The sequence below is a fragment of the Parathielavia appendiculata genome (assembly GCF_033297405.1).
Source record: "Parathielavia appendiculata strain CBS 731.68 unplaced genomic scaffold N657scaffold_4, whole genome shotgun sequence".
NCBI lineage: Eukaryota > Fungi > Ascomycota > Sordariomycetes > Sordariales > Chaetomiaceae > Parathielavia > Parathielavia appendiculata.
Window position 1 is genome coordinate 1,647,958 of NW_026944223.1, and position 27,933 is coordinate 1,675,890.

General features: G+C 55.2%; 7 protein-coding genes and 1 non-coding gene across 8 annotated transcripts; 2 read left to right on the top strand and 6 right to left on the bottom strand.

Moving 5' to 3' along the window:
- Positions 1–4,442: 4,442 nt before the first annotated feature.
- N657DRAFT_570671 (uncharacterized protein) lies at positions 4,443–7,039 on the bottom strand (the record flags this gene model as incomplete). The annotated part of the gene is made up of 5 exons (XM_062788756.1): positions 4,443–5,595; positions 5,648–5,830; positions 5,881–6,624; positions 6,730–6,801; positions 6,909–7,039. 5 exons carry the CDS (start codon positions 7,037–7,039, stop codon positions 4,443–4,445), a joined length of 2,283 nt encoding a protein of 760 aa, XP_062649046.1.
- A 770-nt stretch (positions 7,040–7,809) lies between these two features.
- On the bottom strand, positions 7,810–9,597 carry N657DRAFT_644128 (NAD(P)-binding protein). Its single transcript, XM_062792696.1, has 2 exons — positions 9,436–9,597; positions 7,810–9,329 (listed from the first exon to the last, which is right to left on the bottom strand). The coding sequence occupies exon 2, from the start codon at positions 9,317–9,319 to the stop codon at positions 8,201–8,203; it is 1,119 nt and encodes a 372-aa protein (XP_062649047.1). The 5' UTR covers positions 9,320–9,329; positions 9,436–9,597; the 3' UTR covers positions 7,810–8,200.
- A 674-nt stretch (positions 9,598–10,271) lies between these two features.
- N657DRAFT_616662 (aspartate-semialdehyde dehydrogenase) lies at positions 10,272–12,134 on the top strand. Its single transcript, XM_062790496.1, has 3 exons — positions 10,272–10,644; positions 10,733–11,727; positions 11,778–12,134. Exons 1-3 carry the CDS (start codon positions 10,617–10,619, stop codon positions 11,808–11,810), a joined length of 1,056 nt encoding a protein of 351 aa, XP_062649048.1. The 5' UTR covers positions 10,272–10,616; the 3' UTR covers positions 11,811–12,134.
- A 1,028-nt stretch (positions 12,135–13,162) lies between these two features.
- N657DRAFT_362015 (RhoGAP-domain-containing protein) lies at positions 13,163–16,189 on the top strand. The gene is made up of 7 exons (XM_062786987.1): positions 13,163–13,186; positions 13,249–13,553; positions 13,611–13,664; positions 13,719–14,337; positions 14,389–14,579; positions 14,628–15,426; positions 15,492–16,189. Exons 2-7 carry the CDS (start codon positions 13,440–13,442, stop codon positions 15,995–15,997), a joined length of 2,283 nt encoding a protein of 760 aa, XP_062649049.1. The 5' UTR covers positions 13,163–13,186; positions 13,249–13,439; the 3' UTR covers positions 15,998–16,189.
- A 1,911-nt stretch (positions 16,190–18,100) lies between these two features.
- On the bottom strand, positions 18,101–18,174 carry N657DRAFT_t63. The gene has a single exon. It is a non-coding gene; the product is annotated as a tRNA-Asn (tRNA).
- Positions 18,175–18,523: 349 nt separating this feature from the next.
- Positions 18,524–21,893, bottom strand: N657DRAFT_671056 (DUF1620-domain-containing protein). Its single transcript, XM_062795576.1, has 2 exons — positions 18,711–21,893; positions 18,524–18,650 (listed from the first exon to the last, which is right to left on the bottom strand). The coding sequence occupies exons 1-2, from the start codon at positions 21,630–21,632 to the stop codon at positions 18,606–18,608; spliced, it is 2,967 nt and encodes a 988-aa protein (XP_062649050.1). The 5' UTR covers positions 21,633–21,893; the 3' UTR covers positions 18,524–18,605.
- A 291-nt stretch (positions 21,894–22,184) lies between these two features.
- Positions 22,185–24,407, bottom strand: N657DRAFT_644135 (uncharacterized protein). Its single transcript, XM_062792697.1, has 2 exons — positions 23,539–24,407; positions 22,185–23,486 (listed from the first exon to the last, which is right to left on the bottom strand). The coding sequence occupies exons 1-2, from the start codon at positions 24,075–24,077 to the stop codon at positions 22,385–22,387; spliced, it is 1,641 nt and encodes a 546-aa protein (XP_062649051.1). The 5' UTR covers positions 24,078–24,407; the 3' UTR covers positions 22,185–22,384.
- Positions 24,408–24,945: 538 nt separating this feature from the next.
- Positions 24,946–26,640, bottom strand: N657DRAFT_689595 (uncharacterized protein; the record flags this gene model as incomplete). The annotated part of the gene is made up of 4 exons (XM_062797000.1): positions 24,946–26,031; positions 26,105–26,276; positions 26,334–26,442; positions 26,625–26,640. 4 exons carry the CDS (start codon positions 26,638–26,640, stop codon positions 25,096–25,098), a joined length of 1,233 nt encoding a protein of 410 aa, XP_062649052.1. The 3' UTR covers positions 24,946–25,095.
- Between the last annotated feature and the right edge of the window lie 1,293 nt (positions 26,641–27,933).

The following is a 27,933-nucleotide window of genomic DNA, read 5'->3' on the forward strand; positions in this document are numbered from 1 at the left end:
AGTCTTGCTTAATATCTTTCTTCTCTCAGCCGAAGTACTTGATCAATACAAAAGCTCAACTACTTTATCAATCTACACTTCAAATTTCCTAAGCACTATCTTCTATTTGAAAAGAAAGTATCCTCCAATTCATCGCTTGTACTGCATTGGTATCGGTGTTTGGTTGAAATCTAGACTGATGTTAGCTGCAAGTTGCACCTATAACCCTCACCGGGGAGATCAGTTTCAACGAAGTGGGGCAACTTGCCCACGGATAATGTGTGGTCAATTATGCAGCTAACAGCAGGAAGCCTCACCGGTTGGGTCGATGCAACCTCGAAGGATCGGGCTTGAGTGGAAGACCACTAGCAATGCAACCCCGTGGTCGCATTACCATCAGCTTTGAAGGCCGGAACCCTGGACGCTTTGCTTCGAAACACCGTCCAGAACAGTCGTTGGGTCTCTGTCGAGGACGCCACGATTCCGTCTTTGATGGAGGGGCGGCAGACGCTCGGCCCGGAGGGGAGATGTTTCCGTGGATAACCACACAGCTCTCACAAAAGCCATGTGTCGATGCCTCGCCCGCGGCTCTCCGACGGAAAGAGACGAAAGGGTGTGCTCCGAGAGCCTCGACGAAGACCGGTGAGGGGCTGAATGGATGGTTGAGTTATTCCACCTGCCGTACCACCCTTCCGACTTGAGTTGCAGGAGGGGAAATACACCAGCTGCACCCGGCCCCAAGAATTTGGTGCGCTGGGTTAAAGGTCAGTTAGTATATGGTAACGTCACTATACCCTGTTCAGCCATATACTCGGCTCGGCCACTCAGTTCGCAAGCAAAAACACAACAAACAGCATGACAACAATTGGTTCAAATTAAGCCTGGAAAGCACCAAATGCATGGCATTCGAGCTGAATCAATTCAGCGAAAACAAATATTCCAATCATTACCCTCCCCAAAGCCCCCATCGCCCTCAACAGTTCTCCTTCCTTTAACTCCTATAATATAGCGCTCTACCCACTAAAATATAGGGGGTTCGAGGTCCAGATGTCGGTTGTCGGTTGTCGCTTTCGTGGGACGGTCGTGGCTTGTGGGTGTCCTTCTTGTCGAAAACGTGATTGTTTTAGTGCTAGACTAGGCCCCGCGCTGCTGACCTCCCTAGCCGCCGCTATAGCCGCTTGAGAGGCCCGAGCAGCCCATTGTCGACGCTATCGTTGCCGGAAAGGAGCGGTGACACTATCACCTGTTCATCGGCATGTTGTTGGGAATTGGGAAAGGGTGTTTGGGAGAGAATTGAGCAAGTTGGGTTGCCGTGGTAGACGTTCTGATTTTAATGAGATCTCGAGTCAAGTTGGTGGAAATGAGGCTGGCCGAACAGGAAGGTGGCCGAGCAGGGTATGGATAACGTTATCGAAGAGCGCTATGCCCATCTTTGAAATCCCTGGCTCCGGGGTCATAGACGGGGCCTGCAGGCGACGCAGCGCCAAGGAGCAGATTCAACTGCTCATTGTGATCCCGTACGGCTCAAACACTGTCTAACATGGCGGCAGAAACAGACGGGAGCCATGAAAAGCAAGGGCATAGTTACTCTCACTCGGGCGAGATAAGCGGCCTCGTCAGGGCGACGTGATTTCTAGGTGGGGTTCAGTCCCAGGTGGGAGATAACTGGAAGGGGTTCTTTTTGAGTTAGACACCTTATATTGAGGGCCGACTTAGGTGTTTTGTCACTACTCACATCTCAAGAAAAAGCAGCCGTTTGAGGTCAAACAAAGGAAGGCAGTCATCAACAGGCAAAGCACCACCAATCAACCTGTCGCCAGGAGGCGATAGCCTTAATCAACTCCCTACAGTATCATGATAGATGGCAGCCATTCCAGCACTCAATTTGAGTCCTGCCTGATTTGAGTGAGTCGATCTGTTGCCATGGTTCTCGACCCAGCTTCGCTTTCCAGATCAGCGCTGACCGAGGTACGGGCAAGGAACCACAGTCACGACTTCCTACACGGCAGCGATTCCCAGTAGCAGTCCACAGACCCGTTTGACGATGTACTGCAGGCAAGCGCAGTACATGCTGCAGCCCTGCCGAGCACACCATCCTCATCCAGTCGTGGGGTTGGCGCGCGTAGTGCAGCACCCTACTTTCAAGGTAAGCTGTGATAAGTTACAATATTGCATCGACAATGACGGGAAGGAACCAGTTTGCGGCTGGGCCTCGAGTACAACTGCGGTCGAGTTCCTCCCCACCACCAGGGAGACTGTATGCTAGTTTCTCTGCTCTCATCCATCAGTCAGTGCTGTGGAAGCAGCACGGCGGAGCGACGATATTATACAAGTACGACAAACCTCTCTGCTGTTCAACCCACAGCCTGGCGCCCCGAATTCAAGTCATAACAGTGTTGCCCAACAGGAGCTGATATTTCAGTCACGCGCTGGTTATTCCGCAGGGGCTTCATCCAGAAAACAAACCGATGAATGGCTGGCACGATGACGCGCCGACGTAAACGTCGCACGGATTCATGATTGTCATCGATTGCAAAATCTTTCCATCACCAAATTGCAGGTCTGTGGGGTTCTGCTGCCGGCATTGTTGCCTGAGGATGAGCATTTACGTACTGTAGGTAGCCAAGGAGGATGTGCTGTGTTCCCGGCATGCAGCCACCCTCCGGCTTCTCTGCGTTCACGATCATATGGAACCCCCTGCTGTTGGTCTCGGCATTTGTGGCATGCATAACCGTTCGGTCAGCGAACTCCAAACCCCCTGAAGCGGAAGCATGAGCAATGCCACACCCTCGATTCCGTCTCGACCCAGGAAGCGAAGAGCCAAGGAGGGAAAATGTATGTACGCCTCTGCGCATCACCAACCTGGGCAAAGATCTTTGATGATCTTTGGCAGACACATGCCTCGGCGTGCCTGGTTTCATTTGGTCGTGCTGCCGCAGACCATTTTTGAAACCTCGGACGCAAATCGTCGGCCAAAATCGAGCATTGCTGAGCGACGATGCGCTTTCACCTTGCAGGGCTGGGACCCGTCGGGTACTGCTTCCTCGACCCATGAATCGGACCCTCGCAGCAACAGAACATAGACACTCAGCAAAGCCACGAGTCACTGGGTCCTCCAACTGTTGCACGCGACAGCAGATGTACTTTCGTCCAGTAATCTGTATCACTGGGGAGAGGTGCAGGCATCCCAAACAAACCTGGGCGACACACCACACCGGATCTCCAAGCCTGATCGCAGGTCTTCTCCCCGCCGGAAAAGATCGGGCGAACAGGGACGAGTGTGGACCGAACAACGAATGGGGTTGTAAGGTGGCCTCAAAAGCGCACAGACATGGACGTCGAACGATGCGAGACAAGCTTCTGCGGATCTCATGGTCTGGGCTCTCTTCTTGGCGCAAGATGCCAGTGGATGAAACCGGCGCGCCAAAGGTGGTTGCAACAGCAATTCAATCAATCAGAAGCCATTGTTTGCAACTCTGAAAGTGGGGTGTGTGATGTGGATGACAACAATGGGGGCCTGTTGGTGCCCGTATCAGCGATAAATGTCTGTAATCCGTAATTTCCTGCAGTTCTACCCTAGCTTTATTGTTAGCGCGAAACCGCGACAGAGGTCAAGTCACGCTACTATCCTTCGAGATTTGCTATTTCAACAGCCATTTACTCGGATTGAACCCAGAAAGATTGAGCATAGAGAAAAGCTGAGATTCACTTACTCACCTGAACTTGAAACAGTCTTTATTGCACAGAGATAGGCCGTTGTACTGTTGAGTTTGAGAACTTGGAGGACCCTGGTCGTCAAAGTCAGCCGCTAACGAGAAGACCAGGGGGAAACTGTACTCCGTACACAGTATGTCTTTATATCGCCAGTCAACGGGCATTCAGCTTTGCTCTCCGTGGGCCAAGGGCCAAGGAGCCATCAGTCCAACAAATGGTCAACACGGTTCTGACTTGCGTATGAGGCAAGACAAATGCTCTCCACCTTTCATGCCACCCTCGCCTTGTTCTCTTTTATCCACCACAATCAGGGTCGAGAGGTTACACGTGTTTGATGCATGGGCATTCCCATCGCCCTAGGATAACCGCTAATGGTGGCGGCAAGCTAGTTGGGTACGCTCACTCAGCGACGAGGTTCTTGAGACCAGAAGAGCCATGTGGGAGGTGAGGTACAAGTCATAACCAGTTGCCAGATATTAGAGAGGCGCAGGATATGGCCGTGTCTGGTGTCAACAACACGATTCTAACATGAAGACTCAGGTACTCGTCGCGGGAGGGGTACCTGAGCTCTGAGCACCTCAGATATACCAGACGCTGTCTTTGCGCGATAGTATCACAACATCAGAGGCAGGCACCTGATGCGGACAAGGTTGATGGGCCTCAACCAAGTATTGCCGGAACGGAGCATTTCATCAGTCAGAGATCACAGGACCTTTCCCACAACAGCGCGAATCATGCACGAGAAGCCTTCATAGGCCGTTGAAGCTCATTCCCTCCTGAGCCCACCCCATCGTCAAGGCCGTCCACAAGTCGTTCGGCAGGCCAGCCCCGGCAGACTCTACCCCGACTTGCCCCGTGTCGTCTGCTCCTCCTGGCCTTCCGGTAGCAGCAGATGTGCTGGCAGCAACCAGGTTGTTGCTGAAAGTTTCGTCCCAGTACTTGTAGTAGGCCTCCAGACTGCCATCCATCATGGGGCATCCGCCCACGGCTGGATCGTGCGCATTCGAAGACTGCATTGGCAGCGGGTGTGGCGCCGCCTCTGCCAGCATCGCCGCTACGTGCTGTTGCTGCTGTCTCTGCTGAGCGGCGGCTAGACCCTCCAGCTTGGCGACCCGCCTCATGAACTTCGTCTTGACCATGTCCAGCACAATCTTGCTCGCGGTGAGGACATCCATGCTCCTCTGCTGGCCGCCCAGCGCGGGTGCGACGTTGTCGTTGTTAGCCGCCGCCACGCTGGCCTTGACCTCCGCGCCGCTCTCTCCATCCTTTGAACGTCCCATCTCGCAGAATCTGTCAATGTACTCGCCAAACCTGACTGCCTCCCTCGCCGCGCGGTCATCCCACTCAGGACAGACGGCAAGCGGAAAGGACATGCGGAACCCGAGGATGACAGACAGGATGAGCGCGCCCCACTCGATGCCGACAAAGGAATTAACGTCGGCTGGGTCGAGCGAGAGGAGGTACTCGTAGAGCTCGTGCAGCGCTGGTATTACCGACATCAGCCTCTGCGAATCGGCGCGAAACGCCGACGACGAATCCAGCGGGGGCAGCTTGACCGACGGCAGCTTCAGCAACGGGGCGCCGGACAGGAAGACGCGCGTAAAAAGGACGCCGATGCGGATCGACGACACTGAGGCAATATCCGGGTTCATGTTAGTCTCCCATTCGGCCAGCTCCGTCTCCATGCCCCGGATCATGAGGCCGATCTGGTACTCGCTCTGGGAATGCCCGCGCTGCGTGCGGCGCAGGTCGTTGGTCTCTTCGACGAGGCGCTCGAGGCGGACTTGCCAGGCCAGGACGTGGTCTCCTTCCAGCCGGCTGTGGTGTTGGATGAGATCGCAGCAGCGGGCGGTGTAGTCAGTGTAGGTCAGTGGCGGGGACCTGCTCCATGTGGAGGCGAAGCTGGGAATGAAATCAGTAAGGGTTGGGCAGTAGTTCATGAGGGGTGGCGTACGCTGAGGCCAGGTAGTAGCTTGCGAGGTACAGTCTGATCTGCTCGAGTCGTTCAGGGGTAGGGGTGATTTCCATTGAATCGGTGCCAGGGTCCTGGTCCAGCTCAAGGTCGCTGACAATATCGACAACCATCCGTATGTACTGAAGAGCTTGTCTGTTCCTTGGTCGCAGATGGAACGGGTACCTGGACGGTCAGCTGGGAAAAGAACGCAGAAACTGGAGAGATGTTCTCACCAGGCAATGTAAATCACCAACCCCTGAAGCAGCTCCAACGTCCTCTCACCCCCCGCCACAAACTTTAACCCAAGAATTTTCCTAAACTCCTCGTCATAGAGACTATGACCCTGTAGTGTCCGACTGCCACTCGCAGCCGCCAGCACTGCTAGCAAAACAAACGGCCTCTCCCTGGCCATGCTCGCAACCGTATCCTCCTCCCTTACCACAACGCAGTGAAAGTGACTCAGCATGGTCTTCCTGAAGGTCTCGAGCAATTTTGCTGCTGAGTCGAGATTGAACTGCGGCTGCAGTCTTAAACTAGCTAGCATCCTCAATCTCGACGCCTTCACCCCGTCCCCGCCTCCCGCCGGCGGATCCTGCTCCCGATGCTGCGTTGGAGGAAGGGCACTACTAGGCGGCGTGGACAGCGCTGACGCGCCTACGGGTAGCGATGAGGCCTGCGAGAGCACGGAGCCGTCTGCGCCGGATGCAGATGCTTGGTCAAGCCAGTCGTAGTCCATTTCCTCCTGGTCGTAATCGATGCCATAGTCATCCTCGTTGCCGTCGGAGATGTGCGGCACGAGCATATCGATGGCCTTATCGTGGGTCAGGCGCAGGGCCTCGAGGGAGTCGGTTATGTCGTCATCCGCGGGCATGGGGATGTCGATAGTGAAGGTCTGGGACGGTCCTGGTGGGGGTGGGTAGCGAAGGGGTGCGGTGGTAGAAGAGGAGGAGGACGCAGAGCCTGCTGTTGGGTTCTGGCTTGAAGGAGGTCAATACTACGAAGAGAGGTCGATAGGGAAGATGGAAATGGCCAACAGGTCAAGAAGTGCCCCAAGAGACGGAGACAGGAGAAGGGAAGCTCACCGCTTCGGCTGCCTAGGCCGTCTGGTCCGAGGTCCAGTCTTGAAGATACACTCGCGTTTGGAACCGAGGCATCTGTCAAGAGGCAAGTCAGTAAGGGAATATTGGTACTTTAGCTGAAGAGAAGATGGCGCAATATCTAACGACACGAGGGACACCCCGCCCACCCGCCTACAGCCTACCTCTTGCATATGCCCAGTTGGGTGCTGGCCTGACACTTGACCTTAGCGGCGCGGCATGCCTCGCAGGCGTTGGAAATGCGTGGGCCGCGTGGGGCTGAGGCCGCTTGGTCTCGACCCTCTGTCGTCTCCATGCCCGCCCCGGGTTTTGTTGTACGGAAACTGGTTTTGCAAGGCAGACGATCAGGAATCCACTAAAGGATGATGATTATGGACAGAAGCTGAAGGAAAGATAGGCTTGGGTGAAGTGTCAAGTCTCAGTTCTGCAGATTGGTGCTCCGATACGCCTCGGGATTTTAAGAACTGGCGTGGTCCAGGATGGAATGGCGTTGCCTGGGCGGGCCCGGAAGGCCCGAGAAGTGGGGAAGTGGACGTTTTAGCCTCCGATCGGCCGCGGAAGTTAAGTCGGGTGGAGCCAGATTCGCCGTTGGTCTCCGGATGCGGGCCTCCGTGTTAGTTATAGACTTCTCCAAATTCAAAGTATGTTGCCGGCTAGGAATTGGCGTAAAAATGTAGAAAGAAACTCTTAAATCGGATTCTGGACCTGGTTTTCCCCATTATCTTCCCAACAATCCTGATATCCAAGAGATATTCAAGTCTTCCGAAATTGACCTTATTCATTGGCTTGTCCTTGGGACGACACTGGATTACTTTTCGAAAGCCTTTTACCGAGTTCAAGCAGGCGCGAAACCACACAAAGACTACTTAGCTTACTAGGATTATTACGAAGTAAAGTGAAATCAAGGGCAAAAACAAAAACATACAACACTCGGCATTCGCTGGTCGTCACCGACCCAACTACTACTCGAGCCCTTGTTGGTTTGTCGAGGGGAGAGCGGACGGGATCCCGAATTCTCCAACAGGTATGGTCGTATGTGCTTGTCCCGAGTTCTGGCACGCTTTATATTGCAGCTTCATATGGTGGCAAGGCGTGATGTGAGTAAACGACCGTGATCTGGTCCAGACATAAATTGATGTTCCTGTCACTTTGCAACCTACCCCAGAAATGGTAAGGTTGCTTGACGGTACTGAGTGTGCTATAAGGAGTTTGAGATAGATGGGGTAGAAGAAGGCTGCCGCGCTGGGCGTAAATTTGTATGATGCATGAAAGCCGTCAAGAGGGAAATACAGGGGGCGCATGGGAATGACTATTTCGGAGCAACGAAGGCCCAAATCGCACGATGCAAAGTGCGAGGATGCTAGGTTCAAAACACACGCTCCGCTTTTATCATGCCCCAAGCAGTCTAATAGCCCCCAGAAGTCCAAGGCATCCCACGACCAACCGGCTAAGCCCTCTATCCCCTCTTTCTCTTCCCGAAACATATCCCCAACATATCCCTCACCAATCCCACCCACCCCCTAATGCCCCTCATGACGTTCAACACAGCCAAGTACCTCCACACAAAGGTCTCAACTCGCTCATAATCATGCCCATAAATTTCCCAAACCGCCTGCCTCCTCTCCCCATCTTGCCTCCCTTCGCCCTCCACCATCCGCAACCTTCTCCCATCTCCCCGCTCCTCCTCATCAACAACCCTCATCTCGGGCCCCACCAGCAGCGCCCTGCCGCGTATCCCCTCGTCCGCCATCAGCCGGGTCGCGGCATCAACTACATCCTCCAGTTCAGCCTTGGCGCCGCCCGCTAGCAGCGCCAGCGCGGGCGTGGGGAGCAGCGGCGTGTCGACAAAGTAGGGCGTCAGCACGTTGACGCGGATGCCCTTTGTCCACGCCGTCCCGCGCAGCGCGCGAAACAGGCCTATGACGGCGTGCTTGGAGACGGTGTACTCTGTCTGCCCGGCCAGCGGCACCAGACCTGCGATGGAGCTGATGAGGAGGAGGTGCCGGTCGCCGTGGGCGTTGAGTGGGAGGTAGTAGAGGGCGAGGTGGGTCGTGTACATGACGCCCGTGAGGTTGACAGCCAGAACCTTGAGGGGCGGGGGTGGTGGGGTGGTGGTGGTGTCGGAGTCTAGCGCGTGCGGGAGGTCGAAGACGGTGGAGGTGGCTGACGGCGTGACTGGGTCGCCCCTCTCGACAATTCCTGCGCCGGCTACCACGGCGTCGATGGACTTGGTCTTGGATAAGGACGCGGCGGCCTTGAAGAGAGCAAGCTGGTCGCTCCACGAGGTCACGTCGCAATGCTGGTAGAGGATGAGCTGGTTTGGACTTGACGATGAACGCAGCTCGGCGACGAGTTCCTCGCCTGCGCGATCGTTGACGTCGCCGATGATGAGATGGGCGCCATAGCGGGCCCAGTGGCGGGCGAAGGCTGCGCCGAAGCCAGACGCGCCGCCTGTGATGAGGATAGTCTTGTCGGCCAGGGTGGATGTGTCGTAGGGCTTGGAACAGTCGACGGGGGGTGACTGGTTGATCATGTCGACGGCCCTCCAGGGGTCATCTCTTGGAGGAGCTGCCATGGCAAGATTTCTGGTTTTCTGTAAGCTTCAAATTATATTCTTAGTTGCTGCCAGTCAACCCCCGATCTCCAGGCTCGTGCTTGACACTCTTAAATAATGCGTTTCTGAAATCTCACCTTTCTTTCAACCACGAATATGAGCCAAAAATGTCAAAGCATGAAATCATACAACAATGAGAAACAACGCTAGCTCATCACTTGATCAAATGCCCCAAGAAACCAGCAGCGCTTTCCAGAGAATTGGGAAAAGCGACAAGGCCGCCATGCTGCTGCCAGGGGTCATCTTTAAAAAGAAAAAGGATGGTCTCCGTAATCCTTGTCCAATGGAAGGAGCTAATGCGAGCTGTGCGGAGCCTTGGAAGATTACTTTCGCGAAGGTCTGGGCGTCGCCTCAATAGGACGAACGTGTCGAGGCGCACGTTACATTTGGCGTTTGAATGGCGGGACGATGGAGGACGCCACCGGATGGCCTGCTGCTTGTTGAGAGCCTTGACTTAAGGCGGTGTCACTCGCCAGAAGCACCTTCTTTGAGGTCTTCCATGGTTATCAATATCCGTACGCCGGCACTTCTGGTGCCACAGGATTGACAGCATGCAGGGCATTGCAGGCAGGCGCGGCTTCACCGACTTGTTGTGAAAGCTGTGGGGCAGCGGTTTTTCTTGATCACCGTGGCTTTGCTTGGCAGCTCCATTGCTACAAAAGAACAGCGCCTTGAGACGCTCGTGGTCTCGACGCGGGATCTCGAATAGTCGAGGGCTTGATGCCATGGGCAGGGTGTGTCGCGTGGGATCGGTGTCGAAAGGGGATGTGTGAAACCGCGTGACGAAGAGTTTCCTTTGGCTCCCAAAGTACCTTACCTCTCATAAAGTCTCTTGCGGCTTCTTTTTCTGATTATGGGAACCAATTACTGGACATTGGTTTTACCGAGGGGTGATTTGTTTACTTGAAAGTGGCTGCTTTAGATCAAGGGGTTCGATGACAGACCCGTGAAAGTTCTTTTCCAGGTATCTCTTTCCGTCCCACACGGACCCAGCCCTACGGTTTCCCAGGCGGCCGGTGACTCGGTGGACCGCTGCCCCTGTGATGAACCCGAACGGGACCCCACGGTCTCCACCGGCTCCGATTGCGGGGCGTGGCGGGGCACTGAACGGGATGGCGAACAAAAAGTTCAGACACCGAGGCCAAATTGGGGACGACTGACTCACTTGTTACCGGATATTCGATATATAACTTCCCAATTGCAGTGGTTAAAAGCCACCTGTGTAGAGCCAGTCGCCCAACAACCTGCAGAATCAAACATGTCTCAATTGCCCACCAAAAATTGCGGTAAGCGGCCGAGACACATCCTTGTTTTCTACCTTGGTGTAGTAGTCTCAGAAAGACAATCGACTGACAATATTTTCTCTCTCGGCAGGCGTTCTGGGCTGCACCGGCTCGGTCGGCCAGCGGTTCATCCTGCTGCTCCAGCAACACCCGTCGCTCCGTCTCGTAGCCGTCGGCGCCTCGTCACGATCGGCCGGCAAGAAGTACCGCGATGCCGTGCGGTGGAAGCAGGCCAGCCCCATTTCGCCCGAGGTCGGCGACCTGGTGGTGCGCGAGTGCAAGGCGAGCGAGTTCGCCGACTGCGACATTGTCTTCAGCGGCCTCGACAGCGACGTGGCCGGCGAGATCGAGAAGGAATTCCAGCTCGCCAACCTGGCCGTCTTCTCCAACGCTAAAAACCACCGCCGCGACCCGCTGGTGCCGCTCGTCGTGCCCACCGTCAACCTCAGCCACCTCGACCTGATCCCGCACCAGCGCAAGACGCACAACCTGCGAAAGGGTTTCCTCGTGTGCAACAGCAACTGCGCCGTCATCGGCCTCGTCATCCCCTTCGCGGCGCTGCAGGCCCGCTTCGGCAAGATCGACACCGTCTCAGTCGTCACCATGCAAGCCGTCTCGGGCGCGGGGTATCCCGGCGTGAGCAGCATGGACATTATCGACAACGTGGTGCCCTTCATCAAGGGCGAGGAGGACAAGCTCGAGACGGAAGCGCAAAAGATCCTGGGCACCATCAACGCCGAGGCGACCGCCTTTGAGGATCAGACGACGCTGCGCGTGTCGGCCTCCTGCAACCGCGTGCCCGTGATGGACGGTCACACGGCATGCGTGTCGCTCCGCTTCGCCCAGCGCCCGCCGCCAACGGCCGAGCAGGTCAAGGAGGCCATGCGCAGCTACGTCTCCGAGGCACAAAGGCTGGGCTGCCCTTCGGCGCCCGAGCCGCCCATTAAGGTGTTTGACGAGGACGACAGGCCGCAGCCCCGGCTGGACCGCGACCTGTCAAAGGGCTATACCGTCAGTGTCGGCCGCATCAGGGAGGATGAGAGCGGAATTTTTGACATCAAGTTTGTCGCCTTGAGCCACAACAGTGAGTGTTCCCCTGGTCGCAGGTCTAGGAATGCCCTGCTAATGCCGTCTAGCCGTCATCGGTGCTGCTGGCTCGTCCATCCTAAACGCGGAAGCCGCCGTCCTGAAGGGCTTTATTTAAGTGTTGTGTCATGATGCATGCAAATGCTTTTAATATCGGAGTTAGGTAGCGGCAAGGGTTAAGACGTTGATAGCTGTATACCACGAACGACTCAGTGATAGCCTTGCGGTGAGACGTCGGGAATATCCGGACCTGTGCAGGGCAGGCATCAGTCTGTCCCACCAGTCTTGGGCCCGTTGTGTGAACCTGGAAAAGTACCTCTTGTAACCGTGCACCAAGCCGGCTGTTTGTGGTCCCGTAGGCTCTCTCCCGGCAGGGGCAGAATATCCCAGTGACATAGATACCACGCTGCTTCTAGAACCCCAGGGTTCATGGCCGATGACCGGAGTCTGAACCGAGGATTTGATGCTGCTAATATCAAGGTTGTGCAACTGCCGCCCGGATGGGTGCGTTCTCGGCCGGGTACTCTTGGTTGGTAGACGGAGCAAAATCCCTTCACAAACATTGGCGCCTAGTGGTTGGCTCTGAAGGAAGAGCTGATGCAAAGTCATGGCTTATGGATGCGGCCATGCATGTAGCCGTGTTACCTGGTAGCGAACCGGATTCTGACAGCGGCCAAGTGTTTCCCAGGCTGGTTCTCGTGAGTGGCCCGGTGTTGTGGTTCGCGGACAGACTGTCAGCTGGCTTTTCACGAGTGCGTGTGGAACAGTGTTTATCGCCTCATAGAGCTCACGATGTGCCATGACACAAATTATTTAAGCGGCCTGGGCAACTCCGTGATACGCTGCCACAACTCCGCAGCAATCCAGCATCGCGAGACGCAGCTCCCTAACGAAGTGATCAGTTGCCGTGTTCCCAAGGCAGGGGCTTCCCGATAGAACGGAAAGTTTGGATGGCGAGTCTGGAGCCGAGACAGGTCAGCTGGGTAAAGGGTCGGAAACGGGGCCGGTATGTTTCCTTTCCCAGGCGCATCCAGTTCGGCAATGCTCTCATAGTGACGGACGTCAGGATGTCAGGCGACATGCCTTGAACTGTTGTAAGATCGCCGTGGAATATGCTGCTCTAGAATTGGACCTTTTTCGGCCGCCGAATAGAAAGGGGACTCTTGATCGCTGTCGGACTGTCGCGTGCGTGAACCGCAGGTTATGTTCCCATATGTCGCTTGGAGACCGAGGCAAGCTTGAAACTGCATCTCTCATGCCATCCAGCCCAACGCAGGCCAATACTGCAGGTGTGTAGAATACCTTATGCGGGCGTAGGGTCAAGTCCATTGGATTCTCGAATGTTTTTCGAGTCGACAGGTTGCAAGCAACAAACGCGTCAACAGTGGAGGGAATCAGGTTAGAGCAGGTATGGAGTGTTTACAAGTACCAGTACCTTACACAATACCTACAGTATAAGGTATGGTGCCTGGGCTTCCCTTACGCAGACGAGACAGGGAAGCTTATGCCGCTTGAGTTCAGTGGAAAACAGGCTCAAGCAACCGAACAAGAGCCCACTGACCCCACGTTGTTCGCATTGGTTTGCGACCCCTGTCTCGTGCTCTCGACCCGTGATGCCCGATGGAACCTCGATCCTGCCGTTCGCTCTTTAAAGAAAACCAAACCTCGCGAGTTGTCATTGACGACAAGCTTGTCCAACTGACACCGGCACCATGTCTTCAGCAGAAGGAGGAGCGGCGCCGCCTGAAAATGCAGCCGCGAACCAGCTCTCAAGTTCTCGACCCGACGAGACAAATTCGCAGGTGCACGATGTTCTGACATCAGAGGTGCGCAGTCGCGACCCCATCACCTGTTGCCTGCAATGTGCTCACACTTCATGATAGATTGGCATTCCGGTGATGCTTAACCGACTCAAGCAGAGCATCGCCTCGACAAAGGTATGCAAGTCCCCTGTCCGCCATGACCTGTGTGGCTTCTGACTGTGGTCGCAGGAGTTTGCGCAGTTCCTCAAGAAGCGCTCGATCCTCGAAGACGAACATGCAAACTCCCTCAAGAAGATATGCAGACAGTCGCAGGAGAACGTGCAGCGGGGAGAGCATCGGGACGGCAGCTTCGCCAGGGTGTACGAGGAGATGATGATGGTGCACGAACGCATGGCCGACAACGGGATGCAGTTCGCCAGGTCGCTGCACCAGATGGCCGAGGACTTGACTGAACTAGCCCTTGTCGCCGAAAGGTCTCGGAAAGGATGGAAGCAGAGTGGCCTGGCAGCTGAGCAGCGCGTGGCCGACCTTGAGACGGCTATGCGCAAGTCAAAGGCCAAGTACGATGGCCTCGCCGAGGAGTACGACCGAGCGCGAACCGGCGATACAACCGGCCGCCAGGGCGGCAAGATGTTTGGGTTCAAGGGGCACAAGTCGGGCGCTCAGCACGAGGAGGACCTGCTTCGGAAGGTCCAGGTGGCGGACCAGGATTACCAGGGCAAGGCCCAGGTCGCGGCCTCGGAGAGGAGCGAGCTTGAGACGAAGACCCGGCCGGAAACCGTGCGGGCACTCCAGGATACCGTGAGGGAGTGCGACTCGGGATTGGCGCTGCAAATGCAGAAGTTTGGTATGTTGGTCCGGCAAACTCTCGGGAGCGCGGCTGCTGACAGTTTCGCAGCGTCATTCAACGAGAAGCTGGTGCTGAGCAACGGGCTCTGCATCAGCCCGCTGAAGCAGTCATCTGAGACGAGGAGTTTGCGTGAAAGCGTCCTCGCCATTGATAATGAGAAGGACTTGAACGACTATTTGAGCAACCAACACTCCAAGCTCCCGCCGAGGACAGGAGTGCCAAAGTATGAGCGCAATCATGTAAGTTCGCAGATCTCCCCGATATTTTCTGATATCTAACGTAGTCAGCTCCTCGAGACATCCCATCGACCGCCAGCCAGCACACAAACCGTCCCACAGCAGCAACCTCCCGCCCCCGTCCAGCACCAGCCACCGCCACCAGGTGTCTTTCAAGGTTCCCGGGCAAGCACCTTCTCTGATTCTCCCGTCCCTTCGCCAAACCAAGCGTCTTCAGGACATAGCTATGGCCAGAGCGTGGGCTCGATTCCCGTGCTTGGCGGGCCACCGCGACCGTCTTCCCAACCCCAGCATGAGAGGAGCTTTAGCCACGGAAGCACCATGAATCAGAGCAGCGGCCCCGCAAGCCAACAGTTTCGTGGTCCGGTCACGCCACAGCAGCAGCAGCAGCAGCAACAACAACAACAACAACAACAACAACAACAATCCCAGGCATCCAATTCCAGGTTCAATGGATCATTCAGCTCTGCGACGTCCCAGGGGCCACCGCAACTGGGAGCTTTGCCCTTCCAGGCCGCCCAAACCTCGCAGTCCCAGCAACCCTCCTACACACAGCTCCCCTCACAGCGGGGCAGCTCACTTTCCACCGCGCTACAAAAGCCACCTGCTTTGGGGCTTCCTCAAACACATGGGGAATTACCGGCGGCGGCGCCGCCACAGTTGGCACCGCCGCGTCCGGTGTTTGGCGTTTCCCTGTCCAGACTCTATGAGAGGGACGGGCTGGCGGTCCCTATGGTGGTGTATCAGTGCATTCAGGCCGTGGATTTGTTCGGCTTGAATGTCGAGGGTATCTACCGGCTTTCTGGCTCCGTGCCGCACGTGAACAAGCTGAAGAACCTGTTCGATACAGGTATGCTTGATCAATCTTCATGTCCACATTGATGCCGTTTGACTCCTAGCTAACTGGCTCCAAAGACTCCGGGTCCAGCAACCTCGACTTCCGCAACCCCGAGAATTTCTTCCACGACGTCAACAGTGTAGCTGGGTTGCTCAAGCAATTCTTCCGCGACCTGCCGGACCCGCTATTAACGAGGGAGAACTACTTGGCATTTATCGAAGCAGCCAGTAAGACCATCCTCAACCTCGCCTCTCCTCCCGCTTTGGCTTCTCTGGGCTTCCATTCTCTAACAGCGCATGTAGAGAACGAGGACGACATCGTCCGCCGCGACTCACTCCACGCCATCATCAACGGACTCCCGGACCCCAACTATGCCACCCTGCGGGCGCTTACTCTACACCTGCACCGTGTCATGGAGAACTCGTCGACCAACCGCATGAGCTCCCAGAACTTGGCCATCGTCTTTGGCCCGACACTTATGGGCACCGCACCCGGGTCGAGCATCTCGGATGCCGGGTGGCAAGTCAGGGTGGTGGATACAATTTTGCAGAACACGTACCAAATCTTCGATGATGATGACTGAAGGTATTCTTAGTGCAGAAGTGGAGAGGGGGCCATATTGCTGGCGTTGGGTTGAAAGTTGGAGAGGTCGTACCATTTGTGGGACATGGACTCCTAAACCATGAACCAGTCCATGGGCAAGTTGGGAATGAAGAGATATGGGAAAGGGTTCGTTCAGCATTTCCATGTCTTATATCCATCATTGGTAAGGAGTTCAGGAAGCATGCGGTGTTGTTGCTGTTGTTTCCTATTAACGTCCAGGCAGGCTGAAGGCCGGCCTACAGATGCCTCTGGTCATGTAGGGAGGGGCTATGCCAGGATTTACATACAAAAATACCACCCGTAGAACCACCCTAGCTTGTCTCGGCCACAGCCACGGGGACAACATTTCCCCTGCCACCAGAGTTCAACATACATGATATGCGAGCGACGCACTTTTCAGCGAGACGCGACCTCTCTCATCTCTTCCACCAGTTCCACTAAAACAGGCCATACGTAGTCCGTCAAAAGAAGCCAGGCTTCTTTTAGCCATTGAAGCTATCGAAAAGAGCGATGATTTCAGCATCTAAGCGGCAGCCAAGGTATATAACGTTCCGGAAGCAACGATTCGCCACCGGCGCAAAAGCCGTACTGCGAGACGCGATACTTCAGCTAACTCGCGTAAGCTTACCGATTTAGAAGAGAAGGCGATGGTTCAGTATGTTATTGAACATCTGTGCGCGCATTCCCACCTAAACTAAGTGGTATGGAAGATATGGCCAACCAACTGCTATATGAACGTGAACGCGCCTTCTATCGGCAAACGCTGGGCTTACAACTCCGTTAACTGCCAACTAGAGCTCCGAACGTGACGAATATGTAAATATGACTACTGGAGGGTTAAGTGCGAGGATCCGAAGGTTATTGGCGAGTGGCCTACTTTCGTGCAGAATATTATAGGCAAGTATAGCATCGTGAAATGACGATATCTATAACTTCGACAAGACTGGATATATAATGGGCATTATCTATATCGGTATGGTGATTACGACCTCTGATGGCCGTAGTAAAGCAAAACTGGCCTGGCTTGGCAATCGCGGATAGACAAGTATGATGTTACGGGTAGTGTAAGCTGACACACACAAGCTCACCAAGGATGATGCACCGAATCCGCAGCGAGAAACAGGCAAGACGACTGTATTGTGCGTGCACCACTTGACTAACTGATTGATCCTTGAGAGAGGGAAGTTCTAAGTTTCAATCTGAGTCTCCCGCTCTCCAGATATCCTCCCTCTGTTGCGAGTCATGTCGCTTCGTCATGAAATCCACAGTGTCTCGCCTGCCAATAGCCCAAGTGTAGGGCTCATAGTAGTGGCCGTGACAGGTAGTGACATTGTGAGGTTCATGTGCGCAACTCGAGGTTCGACTGGGCAGTTCGAACCATGGTCCCTCTTTTGAGAGTATTTATTGGAAAGCCAACAGCCACGATTCCACGGTGACACGCTTTATGGGAGCCGTTAAAACAGTGACTTTTCTACCCGGGACCAGCCCAGAATCTGTCAATTGAGTTCTCTTCTCTTCCACTTGTTACCTGGGTATCTCCCAAACCTTATGTAACAGCCGTGTATTACCCCTGACCAGAATACGACACCGGCAACCCAATTTCCGAGTTTCAAGTGCCATCACTTCCAACAGGATGAAACATTGCATACTGTCGACCATATATAACCTAACGTATATGATAAGCGAGCGGCGCGGACAAGCGAGCGGCGCACTGGTAAGAGCTGTATAGACGTTTTAGGTGTAGCACTAACAGCGGGTTAAGGCGGAAATGACCTGTTAGCGCTACAGCTAAATGTCAATCAGCTCTTACCAGTGCGCCGCTCGCTTATCATATACGTTATCCATAATGTAAATTATCAGTGAGTAGCCTATATTAGTGAGTGGCCTGCCTTAACAGGTTTCTGACGGCTGCACTCTTAACAAACTGTTAAGAGCAATAATATTTCTTATAATACATTTCTGTGTAGCCTTTCTCAAAACTTTCTCAAAACTGTTAGGATGGCCCACTCACTGATACTTTTTCCTTCTTAACTGGTCGCAGAAACGGGCATGGAAGTAGAAGAAAAAATCGAACAGGTTCCAACTCCTCCGGGAAGGCTCGAACTTCCAACCTCCTGATTAACAGTCAGACGCGCTAGCCAATTGCGCCACAGAGGATCTGTTCCCCGGTTAATTAGGTGAAAAAGTCAGTTTAAACAAAACTTTATCAAGCGGCATTCAGCATTTACTGTGGTAGACCAGTTCAGGAAACAGCAGACGGCAACATCTGGCCTGGGTGGAGAATCTAGAGGCCAACAAGTATGTTGAGGAAGACCCAAGGGCACAAAGCTTTTCCTAGAAGCCCATCGTGTAGCTCACTCTATTACGCAGGATACGTTGCCTTGGTGAGAACACTTGGGTGTCACGGGGTCCGGCCCTTGAAGACGAACCTTTTCTGAACTCGGCGCCAGCCACCAAATTCCACGTCGAGTGTATCATTGCAGGAGGGCACAGAATAGAGGATTTGGTCGATTCCAAAGAGATTTGATCATAGATTCTGTCTATTTCCATGTACTATCCATACCTTCTCGATATCACACAGGAGACGTTTACATTGGTGCCCGCCACCGCATATTAATCTGTTTCCTCCTCACCTGCATTGTATGGTCAGCAACGCTTGACAGCGCACTGTTGACACAGGGAATAGAACTTACCACAGGAGCGAGCATCACCACACCCGCCAACAATGCCAGCACGGTCCCCACCAGCGACACCTTGTTGAACCCCTTGCCGAGTATATCGAACAAGTAGCTCGGTGCGACCCTCGTCCCGAACACGTCCACGCCGTACGCAAACACCAGGCTAGTACTCTCGACAATGGCCGGCGCCGTGATGATCTTCTCGACGCCCAGAACGTCCCGTTCATGAGTGATGACGCTCTTAGGATCGATCTCGATGGCAGGCTGGTACTTGATCAGGCCCTCTTCGGCCTCGGCTGGGGTGGGCTCGCGGCCGATGGGCCGCCTCGGCTCGAGGACCATGCGCGGGATACCGACGATGCCGTGGGACTCGGGGAGATAGGCGAGCACCTGGCGCGAAGTGATGCCCTGCCGGGTCTGGGTGACCTGCAGCGCCGAGAGAGGTGCGCTGAGGACATAGGACTGGGAGACGACCGCGGGACGAATGACGCCGCCTGTTGGGACATCGACGGGGTCGAGGGAGGAGAAGGGAGCCGCGTCGCCCAGCGGGCCGCGGTCGTTGACCTCGTCGCTCTCGTAAAGGTCCATCACGACAATCTGGTAGCCCTTTAGAGACTGCGCTACGTTGTCGCGCAGCTTGTACTGGCCGAAGTAGGTGCAGACAAACCAATTCTCGGCCATGGCGCACTCGATGGGCTTGGTCAGGTCAGTGCCTTCGTGCTTGGACGAGAAAAGTATCTGTCCAGAGACGGTGTCGAGAAGATAAATTGTGAGCGTGCTGGTTTCATCGTTGACGGCGGCGAGAACGAGGGTGTTCGGGTTGAGGTACTTGTACTTGACCGTGCGGTCGCCGAGGACACGGCCGATCGAGGCAACGGTGTCATGGGCTGGGCGTGAAGCAATATTCACTATCTTCTGGCCCTGTGGCGGGGCGAAGGTCCAAGAGACGGACTCGTAGGAGGTTGTACCGTTCGGGACAAAAACGACGCCCTTAAGCCCTCCATCTGCGCCGCGCGTCACAACCGTCTGTCTGGGCGCTTGGTAAACAGGGATCTCGCCAATTTTGCCGTCGTGGCCGATCCGAATGAGGCGTTGCCCTGAATATGTATCAACAAGCGCGGTGGCTTGTGTCGTGGCCTCGGAGCTCGGCCCCTTAGCCTCGATGATCTCACCCGTATCCCCTTTCAGGACAACAAAGTCATTATTGGCGCCGAGAATCAGGACGTGGCCTGTCGAGTCCTGGACTTGGATTCCCTTGACATTCCACTCCGCGCCTTTCGGCATTTTGAAGGCCCTCTTGTTCCAGACGATCCTGCCATTGTTCGCGATATCAAGGCCATAGATCATTCCGCGCTTGGTGGCCAGAACAGCCAGCTTGTGGAAGCCAAAGCTATCGCGCGTGACTTTACCAGTTGTCGAGGCCACATCCTTGCCAAGAACACTGCTCATGATGCGAGGAGGGATGCTGTCAATCCAGGCCGGAAGGTACTGGAGGTCGCTGATGTGGCGCTTGACCCGGTGGATATAGGCCTCGAGAGGGTTGCTGTGGGCTTCAGCCTCAAGCGACCTTGCCAGGTCCTCGCTCTCCGGTATCTCAGCAAACGTGGCTGCCACGCCGCCAGTCATTCCTTCGGGACGGGTCCAGGCAACCTCGCCATTGCGAATCAGCATCCAATCATCCATGTCAGTAACGGCCGCCGCCCGAACTGCGTAGCTCTCCTCAGAACCAGGTTTCTTGATGACCTCGGAAACTCCGTGGAGGGCCACCGCCGTGGAATTGCCCATCTTGAGGGGCCAGCGTCCAAGGACGCCATGTGATTGTGACGACAGCAATATGATCTCGTCTTCGGTGATGCGGGTGAAGTAGACGTTGGCGCCATTCGAGCTTGTGGAGAACGAACCCGGACCAGGAAGAAGCGGCAGGCTGTATGCCTTGGAGATCGTGTTTGTCTTGAGGTCGACATGGAAGACGTCGCCACGGTGTCCGGCAGCTGTCTTGCTGTGGACCAGAAAGTGCGGTTGCGACTGCACCAGGTGCGGCGCATGGATCTCCACCGCAATCGTGTTCGGGGGCAGGGGAAACTCCTGTCTTGTCTTGGTCCCCAGCAGATTCACCCACAAAGTCTTGCGAGCGTCGTCTGTCCACGCCACGACCGGCGCAGCCGAGTTGGCCCCGACAAACATCACCCCTTCCTTGCCATGCACATCCGCCTTTGCGCCGATAACCAGCTCATCCACCTTCTTCCCAGTGAGCGTATCCAGAACTGACACCTTGAGGTTATAAGCCCCCCGCAACCCCTTCAAGCTGACGACGAACACCTTCTCGACGTTGGTGCTCACCTGCAGCGGGACATCACCGGTAACCTCCCTATGCTCCCACACGGTACTCCCATCCTCGGCACTCAACCTCTTCAACAACGTCTCCCCGCGACCGTGATCCTCCGCCAGCACCAGAATATCCTTCCTCCCCGGCCCGCTCTCCGTCATCTCCATGACCTCCAGGTCCCTCACCACCCCTCCGTCGCCCACAACCCCAATCCAGAACTTATTCCTCCCGCTCACAGCGTCCCAGGCATGCACCGAACTGCCATACGCACTCACAACCCACCCCTCGCCTTCCCCGGCCCGCATGAACCCCTCTACCGCACAGCCACCATCTCGACTCTTCCTGTCTGTACCACCGACAAGATCCTGCCGCCAGACAACCTCCCCACTCCCGGGATTCACCGCGCCCACGATTCCGACATCGCTGAGCGTGTAGAGCAGGCTGGCGCGGTCGTCGCGGCGCGGGCGGTGGAAGAAGGTTGTCTCGCGCTGCGGGAGGCCGAGGAGCAGGTGGTGGTAGTCGACATGGCCGGCCTCGTCGCGGAAGACGGCGTGCGCAGGTTGCGGGAGGGAGGTAAGGAGCGCGGCGGCGGTGAGGAGGAGGCGATGCATGGTGAATCGATGTATGTGAGTTGCGTTTTGACTGTTTGCGCCGGGGCGCGGGAGGTCGTTGCTTTGCTACAAGCCCACAGTCGAATGTGTGTCTGTGCAAAGGGTCTATGGGTTTGATTGGTGGTGCTCCATTGACAGGTTCAGTGCTCGGATACTGTTGATTGCACTGAGAGCGCGGTGACGGACAACTATGCCGGGTTTTGTCGGCTGGTGTTGTGGAAGCTTTTGAGCTCTGGAAGCTCGGCTTTTGGTGCAATGAAGCTTTGGGGAGGGTGACGTTGAGACGAGGCTCGTGCTTGTAGCCCTGTATTGAGCTTGGCGGTGGATTGCCAAGCTCGGTGATGTCAAAGCAAAGAAGTGGAGGTGCGCCTATGGTAACGTACGGTAACGTAATAAGGCACATTCGCTGAGATATTGAAAGTTGATATCGGCAGGGAATAATTTTGATGAGGTTATCTGCCTCTGCATTGTCAAAGTGAAATACGGCACAGAAAATCCAGTACTAGACTTCAATACTGAAACATTTTTCCTAGTCCCGTGCTACTAAGGCACTCGGACGATCAGACATGTGTTTGGTTTATCTGCAACCCGTACAGGGTGCCTAAGTGAGTACAGTATGCCTCAAATGCAACTATTACAGCAGCAGGCTTGAAGTTAGAAGGCATCATTTCGAAACCTGATCATCGACATGTAGTCTTACTCCAAATCGACATCAACCACCGTATCCAGCCACTGAAACAGCGCAGTGTGTTTCAGACCAAACTCTCGATTGGGCCCCTGGATACGTCCACATCATCCTCGCCCTCCAGCGCCGCCAGCTCCACCTTGGCAGGCACGCACCTCCACGAGCAGCCGACCCTCAAGAACGGCACCGGCATCTCCCCTGATGTCTCCTCCAACCCTATGGTCTCCCGAACGAGCCGCCCCTCTGCCCGTTGTTCTACCGACGTGCGCCGGACGTACCGAAACTCGATCCACTGCGCCAGCGGCATCAGCGTCTCCCTGCCACAGACCGAGCAGGTGACTCCGCCCTGGCGGTGCAGCTGTGTCGCATTCTCGACCGCGGGCGCGAAGTGCCTCGGCCAGCCCTCGTCTTCCCGCAACCACGAGGGGATGGTATCCGCCTCCGCCGAGGTGGCGCACGCGCGGAGAGCCATCTCAAACAAAGATTTGGCACCTCTGGGGTTGACGACTTTGCTCGTGGCCGAGTGGGAGCGAAGCTCGGGGGCCAGTTCCTTGGGCGTTGTGAGCGAGGTGAAGGGTTCCAGTTCGAGGACGTGTACATTTGAGAGCTTGGAACCCGGGTCGGGTAGAGTGAAATGGGAATAAGTTTTGCCGGCGCTGTCAATGAAGTGGACAGGCGTTCTAGATTGGAGCTTCGTAGTCAAGCCTTTCCAGGTCGACCCGATTGTCATCGTCTCAGTGCACGGGGCGAAGGTGAGTGTCTCATACTTTTCAGCGCCCTGTTCGTTCCCGGAAGCGGTAGCTGGGTGCCAGAACCGGTTGGGCTCGCAGTTGAAAGTGATGAGCTTGCTGCCTGGCTCAAGGAGGTCCAGGAGCTCGCCAGGGAGGAAACGGAGGTAGTTTTGGGCGATGTTGAGGGTCTGAAGATTACGGAGTTTCGATATGGCTGGGGGGAGCTTGACGAGGCGATTGCCGCGCAGGGTGAGGACGGTGAGGTGCTCGATGTTAAGAAGCGCAATCGGAAAGGTCCGAAGGCGGTTGTTGGACAAGAACACCTTGATTTGTGGGTCTCTCTGCTCGAACGCGACGTCTTTTGCAACGGAAGGAATGGGAGTGATTTCAGAGATGGTGTTGAGCAGAGCATCAGAGATACTCTCGAGGTTCAAACCGCTAAGGATTGGTCAGCCGGCAACTACGGCTGAGAGCGAGAAAATCTGCTCACCTCAGATCAACCAGCTCTTCACCCCGGTCCACACACGATTGGATCGTGTTTTGAACTTGCTGCTCCTGGGAGGTAAGCCTTGGGCGGGCTGGTGAGAGCGGGATCGACGGCTGTGCCCGGGGTGCTGTCAGTGGGAATCTTGCAGGAACCGGTTCGAGGTCAAAACTATCGTCCGTGTCGGTCAAGTTGCCCTCGGTCCCCATCCAGACACCGCTGTCGAGCTGTCTCCTAAACTCTCTCTTTTGGGGTTGTGGTGGACCCCGGCTTCGACGCGGAAAGGGGAAGCTCGGACGCGCATCATCACCCACTCCCGAGTCTGACGAGGCCGGCTGCTGGTCAAACCAAGAGCCCACGTATCGCCTCTTGCGACGTCCATGATTCTGATAATTGTCCAGTGCCGGGTCGTCATCACTGGAGAAGAAGGCCGGGTCGCTTGAGGTTGAAGAGTGTGTGGTAGGGGGTTCCGTGGCCCTGCCGCGCTTCCGTTTGTCGGCCGGTAGGAAAGGCGGCAGCTGTGGCAAGGTGGGCTCCTCAGCCATCGTTGCACCGCCTTGTCTCTAACTTGCTTTGTGGTTCAGGCAGGTAACTGGACGACAAAGGAGCACGGACAAAATGGTGCGGGGTGGCGAGTTTATATATGGTACAGCCAAGTTGCGCTGTGACCTCAAGGGTTGCGTCAAGGCGCAATCACCTCTCCATGGGGAAGTGGTTCAAGACAAGAGAGACGGATTATATGCGGTAATTCATGTATTGGAATGTTGTAAGGTATGGTTGCCGCAGGAGCAGAAACGAGAACCAGGAAAGCTTATAAAAAGCGTTGAAGGAAGACGGGATTGAAAAGTCGCGTCAAGCGCGTTTCTAGGTTGAACTGAAGTCAACAGACACCCCTCACGACAACCCCACACTGGCGCGCTCCAGTCGAGTCGCTAACTGAACTGGGCAGGGTAGCCACTGTATGGATATCCATAGTGCCATGTGACCTTCGCTGGACCGCACAATGTATCTAGATGTGCAAGCGGCGACGTCGACACATTGATAAGCTGACCACACCAACGCACAGCGACTTTTCAGGGGTATCATCCGAGATTCACCCTTGGAGTGAATCCATTTATATACTGATACTCCGTAGAAAACCGCACCCCAGTCGGCCCCGCTTTCGCCCGGGTTTTGGCCTAAGGCGGCACCGATTGTGGACATCACCCGGCCGGCACCTTCTCCCACAGCTCCGATCGATGACCGAATTAGGCAAGTGAGGCCGGGCTTAATCGAGACCGGCCTTACAAGACGCAAGATATCATCAACCCACCAAAATTACTTTGTGGCAACCCAACGTTTGAATTCCTCTACCTATGGCGCCTTGGCTGTGAGAATCCATGAGTGAGAAAAGCATGCGAGCGAAAGGAGCCCAATGACGAACGAAGAAGAACGTTGAATTCCTCCACCCAAGGTCCCAGACCTGTTGTTCAGTCGACGAAGCGCATACCGCAGGAACAGAATACAGACGCTCCCGAAACAGGATCTCTTGTGCGAGTAGATCCGGCGTCGTCAGCAGCGGCCCTACTGAGAAGACATAGTGGCAACCGCCTTGTCGGCCATCTGGATGAGCTCGAGCACGTCGTCCTCATCCAAGTCGTCGCGTGCGTCTTCAGCCTTGTCCGCCAGCTGAATTAGCTGCAGCTCGTCGTCCGAGCCGAGATCCTCGAACTCCGCCGCAGCCTTGGGCTCGTCGTCGTCCTCGATGAGAATAGGCGCATGGGCGCCGATAGCGCCTCCCACCATGGTATGGTTTGCACCCGCTGAGAACTTCGGCCTTCGGACAGGGGAGGTGCCCAGCAGCTCGTCGTCCGAGGTCAAGTCCACCACGATCTTCCTCTTGGGCTTCTGCTTGATCTTGTCCGCCGGCGGGCCGGCCATGACGGCCGCAGCAAATGGGTTCTCCATTGCTCTCTCGCGCTCTTCGAAAATCCAGTCGTCCATGCTCTTCTTCTTCCGCCCAGAGATAGTGACCCCGTGTTTCAGGTCCTTCTTCTTGGCGGCGTCCGGAGTCTCGACAACCTTGGTGATCTCCACGTCGTCGTCGCCGTCGTGGTAATCAGCATCGTCGTTGCCACCGATAGGCTTGCTGCCGAGGTTCATGCTGTAGCCGCAGCCACCGCCAGCTTCGTTACCATTCCAGACCTTCTCGCAGACCAGGACCGTCTCACGGAAGTGGAACGTATCGCGACATTTCTGGACCAGTTGCCCCTTCATGCACTGGGGACAGCCCAGCTTCTGCTGGGACGAGTCCTTGCCCGCATCCATGTTCCGGAAGTCCTTGCTGATAGTGCCCGACGGCGCAGCCCGACTGTTGGCCTTGGTCCTGTTCTTGCGGGCTCTGGAAGGCGAAATGATGGAATGGTCGTCGTCGTCCTCTTCCTCGTTGTTGTCAACCTCGATCGACTGAGCCACACCCGAGTAAGCAGCCGGGTTGTCAGCCGGATCTGAAGCGAGAACCTAAGGCACCAACTTATTACCACTAGTTGAACTGATAATGATACGCTCGATAGTATTTAAATCCCGTACTCACCTCGGAATAATTGCAAGGCGGGTTGCCGTTGCGTTTGCTGCAGACGAAGCGGAATCTCCCCTTGTGCGGTGAGAGGCCGAGCGGGTTGAAACGGCTTCGCTCACGGCGGCCGATCTGGCAGTTTGGGCACCGGCCGTATTTACTACCGCCGCCGTTTCTGAATCCTTTGGGCCTACAGCGAGGCGATGTTTGTTGGGACGGAGAAGCAAGAGCCAAAATTCTGGCGAACCTCTGGTTGCAGGGAGTGTTGGGGCTGCTGCTGCGAACATCGTCGATCCTGCCGGTGAGGACTGCCTGGCGGTTCGCGCGAGGAGTCGACGGCTGGGCTGTCGGGGTGGCTTCCGAGCAGTTGGTTAGCAATTGATTGATCTTCTGACAAGATCTGATGGAGGAGGAAAGGGTCCGTGCTGGGGAGGAGGATGGGACGAGGAGGAAGAGAGGGAATAAAAGGCCTGAGAGGGGGGATAAGCGACAGACGACGGGCAATGAGGCAGTAGAGGTAGAAAAGGGGTCTATTCACGCTTTGTGGGTGCCATGGTTGATGCCTCTGGAGCAAGTGAGTGAGTTGGTTGCACAATGAAGGAAACTCTTGGGTCGAGAGCTGGGAAACTTAGTTTAAATGATCGACCATCCAAAGTAGAGCAGCAGCAGGCTTAGACAAGGCCGCAAGGCCACGAAATTGCGATGCTGTTAGGCTACAAGACCGCAATGTTTCAAGGCCGGCGAGGACCGAGGCTGTCGTCGCCGCTTTCCCCGGCGCTGTCTCCATCGTGATCTGTCTCAGGGGCCAGATCTTCCCAAGGAATTGACGACGACCGCAGCGACTTGAGATGTCCATCCAGGGGAGAAGTGACGAAAGTGACCGAAGGCGGTCCTATAAGAGGGTAAGACTGTCCTACAGGCCTCTAGAGAAAGATCGTTTATCTTGATGGTGAGTGAGGCCGAAGAACGTCCTATAAATGAGTAAGGCTATCCGATAACTCTACAACCTAGATGTCACAGGTCGTGACAGTGTGAGGTTCATGTGCGCAACTCCTGGTTCGACTGGACAGTTCGAACCACGGTCCCTCTTCTGAGGGTGTTACGCAGTGGTCAGTTGCGCCCACCCGTGACACTAGACCGGAAACTGTCCGCTTTCAAGGTGAATAAGGCCTATCAATGTCCTATATATAAGTAGAGCCATTCTATGATTGACTCTGCAAGCTGAACTAAAGACTTTCCTTTATACGAGTAGAACGTCTTAGAGGTTAAAAGAATCTGATGGACTATGTGAATGATGGGACGAGGCGTTTTTAATTATATGGCCCTCTCTAGCTAGTCGTTATCCGATAATATGTAAATAGGAGTGTGAATACTACTATACTACGATAGACTTGTTGGAACTATGTCTTTGTCACGGCGGGACAGGCGGATAATCCAATGACAATAGTATTCGGGCTAAACTACAGTCTAGGCTCTATTCTGTCAGGTACGCGCAGGCTTGATTGTCAAGACGTAGCTCAAGGAGCTACGAACAGAACTCGCGGCAGCGAGGTGCAGGATCTTCAACCCGCAGTGGCCCCACACACTGAGCCCCACCCGTGGGTCCTGGCACGCACGGCGCAATCGCCGTGACAGTCTTAAGGCTAATGCAACCTTCTTTCACTATGTATAGCTAGGCGGGCTAGCTACATTCGTCGATGACTAGATGTAGTTGGGAGAGACAATGTTTTCATTTTATAATGATAGATCGCTCTGTTATAACGTTAACAGAAAATCTGTGACGGAAAGTGCACTAGGGCTAGGGTTACAGGTACACTTCCGTATTGAGACTAGATTACATAGCCTGC

What these genes read in the sequence shown, in the direction of transcription:
- N657DRAFT_644128 (XM_062792696.1), bottom strand. Translation starts at nt 9,319, where the DNA reads ATGGCAGCTCCTCCAAGAGATGACCCCTGGAGGGCCGTCGACATGATC.
- N657DRAFT_616662 (XM_062790496.1), top strand. Translation starts at nt 10,617, where the DNA reads ATGTCTCAATTGCCCACCAAAAATTGCG. An exon ending in ATTGCCCACCAAAAATTGCG is followed by an intron (nt 10,645 to 10,732) that starts GTAAGCGGCCGA and finishes CTCTCTCGGCAG; the next exon opens with GCGTTCTGGGCTGCACCGGC. An exon ending in TCGCCTTGAGCCACAACAGT is followed by an intron (nt 11,728 to 11,777) that starts GAGTGTTCCCCT and finishes AATGCCGTCTAG; the next exon opens with CCGTCATCGGTGCTGCTGGC.
- N657DRAFT_362015 (XM_062786987.1), top strand. Translation starts at nt 13,440, where the DNA reads ATGTCTTCAGCAGAAGGAGGAGCGGCGCCGCCTGAAAATGCAGCCGCG. An exon ending in ACGATGTTCTGACATCAGAG is followed by an intron (nt 13,554 to 13,610) that starts GTGCGCAGTCGC and finishes ACTTCATGATAG; the next exon opens with ATTGGCATTCCGGTGATGCT. An exon ending in AGAGCATCGCCTCGACAAAG is followed by an intron (nt 13,665 to 13,718) that starts GTATGCAAGTCC and finishes CTGTGGTCGCAG; the next exon opens with GAGTTTGCGCAGTTCCTCAA.
- N657DRAFT_671056 (XM_062795576.1), bottom strand. Translation starts at nt 21,632, where the DNA reads ATGCATCGCCTCCTCCTCACCGCCGCCGCGCTCCTTACCTCCCTCCCG. An exon ending in TGGTGATGCTCGCTCCTGTG is followed by an intron (nt 18,651 to 18,710) that starts GTAAGTTCTATT and finishes CATACAATGCAG; the next exon opens with GTGAGGAGGAAACAGATTAA.
- N657DRAFT_644135 (XM_062792697.1), bottom strand. Translation starts at nt 24,077, where the DNA reads ATGGCTGAGGAGCCCACCTTGCCACAGCTGCCGCCTTTCCTACCGGCC. An exon ending in GAAGAGCTGGTTGATCTGAG is followed by an intron (nt 23,487 to 23,538) that starts GTGAGCAGATTT and finishes ACCAATCCTTAG; the next exon opens with CGGTTTGAACCTCGAGAGTA.